Source organism: Oryzias latipes, chromosome 21 (assembly GCF_053564925.1).
Source record: "Oryzias latipes strain Hd-rR chromosome 21, Olatipes_Hd-rR_3.1".
NCBI classification, from domain to species: domain Eukaryota; kingdom Metazoa; phylum Chordata; class Actinopteri; order Beloniformes; family Adrianichthyidae; genus Oryzias; species Oryzias latipes.
Genome location: NC_136257.1, coordinates 23,552,528 through 23,561,643, shown reverse-complemented (window position 1 = coordinate 23,561,643; position 9,116 = coordinate 23,552,528). Strand labels below are relative to the sequence as shown.

Genomic DNA, 9,116 nt, shown 5'->3' with positions numbered 1-9,116 from the left:
CCTGACTGTGAGTGGTGTCAAAGAGGAATGGAAAAAAAAGTAAAGGTAACAAAGTTTAAACCATATTAATAATTACATTTACATCTGAGGTGCATTAAAGGTATTTAAAACACAGTGTGTGAATGTGTGTGTGACTGGGTGAATTGGTCTGTGACTGTAAAGCGCTTTGGGCCTTGTAGGTAGAAAAGCGCTATATAAGTATACACCATTTACCATAACTATTTTTACCAACAGACAGTTGTCCTCCTGTACAATTTTACTTATCAAGATTTTCTCCTTAACTTTCCTTTAATAAAATAAATCTAATATCATTATCTGTGTTTGTTCTGTACAACACCAAAGCGACCTTTTTCCAAATTTAAGAACTCCCAAAACCTGCAGCTCAGTGATTTTGCAATTACAAGCTGATAACAAAGCACAGCCTATAATAGGATGACCTGTGAGCTCCAATAAGCAGTGGCAGAGTAAAGAGCGCTCGGCCTCTGAGTTTCCTTGGAACTTGGAAAGTACTTAAGTCCCCTGAAAGCGGTGACTTCCCTGTCGCCCAAACTCTCTGCAGCACCGACTGGTGGTGCAGAAGCACTGCTGATTAGCATGCAGTAATGATGGTGAGCTGGGCTCCATTGTTCTAACACCTCCCCTCTCCTCCGCACCAATCTGTCACCATTCAGCGGGCTAGAGCTGCCTCAAATGCTTCCCTCCACAAATGAGATGGATAATTAGTTGCCCCTCACGAATGCTGCACTCTTCTCACCCCTGATTGCTTTCACCTTCTTGCTCCTGGCAATTTTGACACCTTGTAATCAGCCTGCTATTTCTCCATCTCAATCCATATCCTTCTTCCATTTTTTTATTTTTTTTTTGGGTCCCACCTTAGATTTTTATATTGCTTTTAAATATATTTCAAATCTGGTCGCCCGAAATGTCCCAAGAAGAAAGCTGATTTTTTTTTTTTTTACAAAAAAAGACAGCAAAGGTAATGTGCAGTTCCAGTTTCCACTACAGAAGTGAATGAATGTAGCGTAAGGAAATACATAAAAAAATTCTAGCTGTCAGCATGAGATTCCTCTTCCAAATAACAACCAATGACAACATAATTATGAGCGAGCAGCTGTTCATGATCCCAGAGAGAAAAGCATGCAGGCTGCACAATGTTCAACTGTTCACAGATTAAGCAGACAGGATCATTAGGGATATCTATCTGCCAAAATCAAAAATGTAAAAAAAATTGCGTATCATTTTTTCCCCCTAGTGTTCATGATTTGATGCAAAACGTAGACTTATGTGGTTCATGTCAATCCAAAATAAACACACATTTTTGTTTGACACGTTACAATACATCAATATGTAGTAGTCACCTTCGCATGTACACCAAATGGCGTGTATTTTCACTCTTTTCTGCTGTGCAGATGATGTGTTGTGTTTGAATCCTGCGTGTTAGTCTAATGACTCATTGGTTGAGAATAGTTGATTGCGTTATCACATATTCCAAGACACTTCTGAGCTGTTTGAAACATGCAGGGGGAAAGCTATAAGACAAAGAAAAACTCCTTCAACTTGAAATAACAAATCAATTCATTACATTTGATTGTTAAAAGTGTCTTCTAATAGTCAGTAATTGTGAAAAAAATAATAATCATTTGTTTGCAACGTTCACACCAGCTCATCTAGCCAGTGCAAGTGTTACCAAACTCGAGCCGGAGGTCTGCAAGGCCCCCAATGCACAACAGTGTTCCAACACAGAGATTCCCCGCTTCCTTTAACATCTTCAGAGTGGTGAAAGTCTCCGCCATTTCTGTGAAAGTGTGAATAAACGAAGAAAAAAACAATAGCTAGCGCCGTTGGTTTAAAAAGAAAAAAAAAAGAAGTAAAAATTAGGTTTAGTCAATTGACAGGTGGCTCACAGACTGCAAAAATGTGTACTTTTCACAGTGTACAGCCAATTTACAAACCACGGTTAGCACTGCTTTACTGTTTAGTGCCGAACACTTCAAGTCTGTTATAGATTTCCATCATTTTTGTAGGATATATAATTTAAAGCTGGCACACGTCGACTGTACTAATTGCGAGCTGTACCACTTATCTTCCCATAGCTATTTAAATAAATTAGTCAACCTAAATGCTGCTTAATGCTGCAAATGATAAGGCTATAACTTCACTCACAGCAAAGCATCTGCTCTCTTACTGAATAATGGGTTACTGTTGGCATTCGGAGTACCTAACATATGGTCATTCTTTGAGTCTACATTTTAAGTGTGTGTGTGTAAATCTTTACGTTACCTTTAATTAATGATTCTTTAAAAGAAAAGAATATAAATAAATATGAGTGCGTGTGTTTGGACCATTGAAACAATTTTTTGTATTTTTTGAAAATCATTAAGGTCAAGAAAGTGTACCACTTTATTTACTTTTTTATATTAAATAAATGCATTCAAGTCTTGTTGAAGTGTCAAATCCTGTACAGCGCTCGGACTTCACGGCGGGCGGGTCTCGGCCATGAACGACAGTCAAAGTCTGGAAGTGGCTGGGAGCTTTGCCAGTCGCTCGCCTCTTCCGCTGTCAATTGTCAGCCTCAGTTTTAGGGGAGCAGTGCGAGTAGAGGTGGCTGTTCATTCGGTCCTGAGGAACCACGGCATGGCAGAAAGCGCATTTATCCGGGCTGCTGCTGCTGCTGCTGCTGCTGCTTGAAGCTGTCGCCAGCTCCGCCCTCACATCAACTGCATCACACAGCTCGGGGCTCCAGAGAGGCTGCAGGAATCACAGACGGGAATGGATTATTTATCCTCCAAAATGTCTACTTTTTTTCTTTTGACATATGCTCCAGCACTCGGGCCTCTCAACTTAAAGGAAGTTGAAAAAAGAATGCACGAAAAGCAGAGATCTGGAGTGAAAGCCAGCCGTCTTTTTGCCATTAAAAAGTAATAGACTCATTTCTAATAAATTTGAGTATGGGTGAAATAATTAATTCAAACTTTTAGATCTTCTTGTTTGCCATTTTTGATAAGCATGAATACACATCAGCAGTAAAATCTCACAAATACTTGTTTCGAATTTAGACGCTGCTGTGTGCTTCCATCTGGCTTTCACTTTCAAGCAAAGATGCCAAACATAACCACAGCATCCATGCTCGAGCGAAAGCAGGACTGAGCACACATTACACAGTAATAAGTTTCAAGTTTAGCCAAGGAGATATTTTTGGACTTCACAGCTTTCTTCCTCCATTAGCACAGACCAATCAAAAACTGATAATTTGCTACTACTTTTCTCAGACCTTCACCAGTGTTTCTCACCTGCTGGGGTCCCCGCACGCTCTCCTGGGAGGGTGAGGATGATGCTGAGTGGGTGGGGGATGTTTGGTAGACAAAAGGTATGGGCAGTTCCACAGGCTCCTCCTCTGTCAGTGTTGGAGAGACGCTCCCCAGAGGCCGCTCCATGGGCATAGCCAGCCCAATCTTTCTATCCGGAGAACTGTTTAGGAAGTCGTATTCACTGTCTGCTGAGGGTGGGAATTTGACACTGAGTTTGGTGAGAGAGTCTACCAAGTCCCGCTCCTCCTGGTTGGCGCCACGGGACGCCAGAGATGGGTGCAGGTGAGGGATGTCAGACCTTAAAGCTGAGGGGAAGGCTCTTTCTGCCTCTGCGGTTCGGTCTGTGCACTGGATGGGCATGGAGAACCGCTGATCTGTCACAACAGACAAATGTGAGGCTTTTTGTCCTGTTGCTTCTGTTTTTCTTCTCGTTTGGTCACCTCTGTGATGTACTTCAAGCATGACTTCACAAGATTCATGCTTGGAACAAGTTGAGATGATAAAAATAAAGAAAACATCCAAGAACTGTTTCTCTCTCCAACTCTTAAAATACATAGATTTACATGGATCATTTTTTTTACATTGTGTTTCTGTCAAAGTACTAAAAACTCTTCTGTTTAAGACTGATTAAGATAAGTTTGCTGTTGTTCAAAGATATAAATTGACAAAGAAAACAATCAAGTAAAGCCTGAAACTCTTGAATTATCAGTAAAAATTCCAAATATTCAGCTTGGGTCTGACACTCTAGCATTAGTGGAAATGTCCTCTGCTGCACTTCAAATCAGTGTTTGTACTAATAATTACTCCAAAGTCCAGCTTTTAAGTGTTTGTTCTTCCTCTTGCACTTTTATTTTTGTCCTGGAAATCCCGCAATTCCTACTTTCTGTTTTAAGATTTTAAGTTGCTGTGATGAAAAGCTAAGACAATAAAACTTTGACTATTGTTAGGAGATGAAGTTGTCCCAAAAAAAACAATAATCACACAAACTAGCAATAAAAAAGAAACAAAATTAGAATGAAATGGTTCTTTTCTGAGGCAAATCTAAAGACAGGTGTTGTCAGGTGGGCTTATTTCCAAATTGAGCTAAAGAGTTCCTGCAGGAATCCTTCCTGGCATCCAGCGGCTAATTTTCCTCCACCTGATTCCTCCTTAACAGATCACAGGGGGGCTGAAGCTGTCTAAATGATCATCCAGCAGGAGGTAGGGTTTATACTCTGGGCACTAATCCATCACAGTTTAGACAGACAACAATATTAACTCACTTATTAAGCAGAATCAAGAAAAAACACACAACATTCCACTTTAAAAGCTATTGTCCAGCAATAAAAAGCCAGCAACTCGGCAAAATGCTATTTCAAGATTACAAAATGATGGAACTTGTCATGTTTCTTGTCCAGTCTTTCTTTGGGACTTCGCGATCCAAGGTGCCAAAGTGCTGTTCAGAGTAACTAAATAAATGTTAAAAACAAACTAAATACTGATAACTCTTTTAGGGGCAAATGAGCCTTCTTGACTGTATTCATTTTGAATGCCTGAAGCTTTATTACTTAACAAGAAGCACATTTCCAAAAAGAATTTTTTTTTTAACTGAAACAATAATTTTCAAATAATTAAACCAAACCTAAGCAGAACACAGCTTTAAACACACAGCAAAGTTTGAGTAAAAAAACTCCTTCTGGAGCTTCCAACACATTTCAAGGATGTGGAGGGGAGGAATAAGCAGCAAAGGCTGCAGCCTGTTTCTACACTGACTCGGTTGTAGAAAATAAAAGCTCAGTGGATAAACTGTATGGATGCTACATATTTCTCAAGCCGCATGAAAGAGCAGTAGAAACACAAGGCCACTTCACATGATAGCCATTTTTGCTGGACACTTTAAGGTGACACATCATCTCCAAAATAGTTGTTTTTATTGGATATTTGCAAAACAATTTGTGATTTGGTTTTTACCCCTTTGCTGTATTGTCTTTCACTTCTTTGTAAAATGTTTAAGTTATAGGTGTTAAGCTGTACTGTCCTTGTGTTTGAATTCAATTATTCTTTGAGTAACCAGTGTTAATGTGGCAGCATTTTTGAACCACATTCATTTTACAAGCATTCGACCTATGATTTAGACAGTAAAGACAGTAAATCAGTGGGCAAACTGGCCAGCTCAAATTGAAGTCGTTTTTTTGTAAGCTTTGACTATTATCTTTAATTTCCTTTTTATGTTCAAAGACCTCCATTTTTAAGTACAATTAAAAACATCCAGAAAGGGCACGTTAAATATGTACTTGGATTTTTATAAAGGATCACAAGAATTCGAAACCAGCAACAATATTTTTCTAATTATTGTAAGCTGCTGGCATAAAAACGAAAATGTTCTAGTAAACGTGTACCATAGGGAACTGAGTCTACAGAAAAAAAACATTAAATCTTAACTATTTTTAAAAGTTTCCGTTCCTCTTGTTGTGAAGTTGCCCTTTTTTTGTAATTTACTACTTTTTACTTTGCGTCAACCTATGTTTACATGACAGTGTGACTAAAACATCATTATCATGTGGCACGTCCTAGCTGGTTGAGACATTCAATTATTCATACAAGGAAAACTGACCCTTCCATATAAATGGAATTTAAGCAGACCAGCAGGTAAATAGCTGAAGCAGAATTGTGGCCCAGAGATGGAGTTACAACCATCTCTGCATTTATTACTAAGGGAGGAAACAAAGTCAACTTAGAAATGTTGCAAGAAACAACTTTTAGGATCAACTTAAAAGCTAAAATGTGTGTTTTTTTGGATTCTTTAACAACGTCCTGTTGTGCATGAAAAATAAATCATTTATGACGCAGAATTAACATTTTTGTGCAAATATTACAGCTGTTTTTCCAAGTTATTTTATTTTTAAGGGTCAAATTTCATTGAAAAATCCTCATTTACTCTTCAGGTGGTAGTTTCTAAATGATCCTCAACCAAACGTCAAAAACCAATCTGTTTAGAATCAGGATGGGGGGGAAAAGAAGGACAAATGTTACCGTTTGACGCCTCGCTTCCTCCATGGAATCTTTTCAGGTGGTCTTTTTGCCTTCTGGTGAGAGACCGGATCTGTCGGAATTTGCCTTGAACGGCCTCAAATGCTTCGAGCATCTCCTGACTGGATGATAAGATCAGTGCAATAAACCAGTCATTATTAAGTGTCAATTGTTCAAATTGCATGTAAGTGATTGGTGAAAAATAGAGGGAAAAAGGTTTGCAGAAATTGGCACATACTAATCAACGCTGCCGCTGACTGGTAAATTAGGAGCAACAGCTACAGAGCCAATTTTCTCCTGGAAAAAAAGACACAGGCAACTGTAGTGGTCATTAACAGCAATTATCTGAGGTCGAACTGGTGATACATGTGCACTTTAACCATACATCATAAGCATGAAAGCTTTTCCTGTAGACTGCACAGAAAAAAGCAACAAAAAAAAGCTGATGCTGCAGAGCTGAAGGGTGAAATTATCCTCTAGCACCATCTGGTGAAGTAAAGCAGACACACTCTCTCTGGTTTACAAAAGTACAGCAGGTCACATCAAAGCCAATAAAAACAAATGACCTCAGCATGCTGGAGACTGGAAAACTCCAGATTATTTCCTTCTTTATGCTTTTTTTACTATCATAAACAGCTCGTGTGCTTCTGCCGCAATATCCGTGAGGTAATCGCTTGAAAAAAGTTACCTACAGTACGATCCCAGACAATACAAGAGCGATTAAAAAGTAATAATCACCGATGTATCATAACTCACAGAAACCACTGCAGTAACTGGACATTTCCCGTAACAATCTTTTGCATAGAATCAGGAAATTTAAGCAGAAGTACTTGACGCTTCTAAGTCAGAGAGAGGAAGCTTGTCATTTACTGGATGGACATCCTTCATTTCATGAGGAGGTGGAAAAAGATAATGCAACCCGAAACATACCGGGAACTGCACTGTTTTGTAAGTGCTGGCCCCTTCCAGGAGTTGGTTGCAAGGCTCACATTTCATCTCTCCTAAGGGTCAAATGGAGCAAGAAAATGGGGTGTTAGCTGGATGATATAGACCAAGTAGAAATTTTGGTTACTTGTGTCTTTAAGGGGGACTTGGGAAAAATAGACCCAAAGTTTACATGGAGAAGCACTAACCTGAGGGCTGCCTCATTGCTGAGAGTTTAGCTGTAAGTTCAGAGATCTGCCTCTGCTGGTCCTCTATCTTCTTTTGAAGTCCTTGAGTGTATCGCTCGTAATATTCTGACTGCAAACGCAATCAAATGTGTTATTCTTCTGGGAAAGAGTCAATTGAAGCAAATACAAGCGTATCGGTCGCTCCTACCATTTTCTGTAACTCCTTTTTAGCATTGTCCTTTTCGATGGAGACCTGGCGATAAGCTTCAAAAGCTTTGTTGAGCTGGTCCCCAATGTTCCTATCCATGCCGCGTGCCCCAGGATCATCACTGACACAGCAGACATGAGCCCTACGGGTAGCCCACAGGGGGGGAAAAGTCACAGTTTCTACCATAAAAAGAGCATTGAACCTCTTTAAATAAAACAATATCAAGAATACCAAAGCATTTCAGAATGCCTTTATCTGACACTAAAATATTAATAATTATTTAAAAAACAAAAAACTATAGCAAAATTATGGAATTTCTTGACTAGAGATCAATTTTGTAATAACATCTGTAATACACTTAAAAATGTAAGGAAGTGTGTCCCTTTTTAAACATCTAGGTCAACTGTTAAAATGCAGCAAAATGTTGACAAATCCTCAAAGGCGTAGTTTTTGTGAACAACACACAACTACAGAGTAACTAATAGTGTTCTTACAGAAAAGCAGCTCCACACTTACTGTTGCAACAGACGTTTTGAGCGGCTGCATTACAAAACTGAGGAGGATGAGGCAGTCTTCCTTATGAGCTCTTCATCAATTATTCAGGCGACGTCCATAATTGTGAGTCCCACTCATCTGCCAGGGACGCCTCACCACAGCAGCAGCAGCAGCACCCAAGTCCTCCCGAGGAAGAGGAGGTTCACTTCAAAGTGTCATGAAAAAGTTCTCCGGGTAGTAGTTCCGTGTTCTTCGAACTGACAGCTACACTGGGAATGGAGGCACCCCAAAAAACCAACAAGGCGAGTGAAAAACGGCCAGAACGAGCCTTCCTTTACCTTCATTCGAGTTGCTTTTTGAAGTTTGTTGTTTTGACACCACCGCAGCGGCGCCGCTTAACACTGAGATGCAAAGTTAGCGAGCGCTAGAGAGGATATGGCACACTGTGTTTTACATAGCCCTTTGGAGTTGGGAACTTCCCTCGGGGAATCCCCTGCTCTGTGGACTTCCGCCTTCACGCGGCTCCAGCCAATCAGCGGGCGTCTCGGAGAGGCGCAGGGTGGTTAGATGGTTGAGGGTTCTTCCAGCCTACGCGTCTGCAAACTGGCTGCATGTGAAAACTCTCCTCAAACTCGACTTCTCTTGTGCTCATTATTCTCCACAAACTTTTTTCTTATATAACCTCATAAACACTTTTTTTTTCCTTTTTTGCAAAACATTACATTATCTGTTTATTACAATCAGCACGTCCTTTATTGTTTCCTCCCTTAGCAAAACACTGAAGTTTATTTTATTAAGTATGCTTTAGTATAAGTATGGCAAGTATACTATAGACTATGCAGTGTAGGAAGTAAACTAACTGAATATTTCTGAAGAATACTAAATTGCAACATTCTAAGCTTACAATATATAGATATATATTGTGGAATATGCGTTTATGGACCTCTTTTTGCTAAGGGCTACCACAGAAAAAGTGTGTATCAA

At 39.7% G+C, this 9,116-nt stretch overlaps 1 protein-coding gene across 1 annotated transcript; it reads right to left on the bottom strand.

The window, feature by feature from the left end:
• Positions 1–834: 834 nt before the first annotated feature.
• tank (TRAF family member-associated NFKB activator) lies at positions 835–8,601 on the bottom strand. The gene is made up of 8 exons (XM_004081893.5): positions 8,154–8,601; positions 7,638–7,779; positions 7,451–7,559; positions 7,248–7,318; positions 6,556–6,614; positions 6,321–6,439; positions 3,291–3,682; positions 835–2,748 (listed from the first exon to the last, which is right to left on the bottom strand). The coding sequence occupies exons 2-8, from the start codon at positions 7,734–7,736 to the stop codon at positions 2,560–2,562; spliced, it is 1,038 nt and encodes a 345-aa protein (XP_004081941.1). The 5' UTR covers positions 7,737–7,779; positions 8,154–8,601; the 3' UTR covers positions 835–2,559.
• Positions 8,602–9,116: the final 515 nt, after the last annotated feature.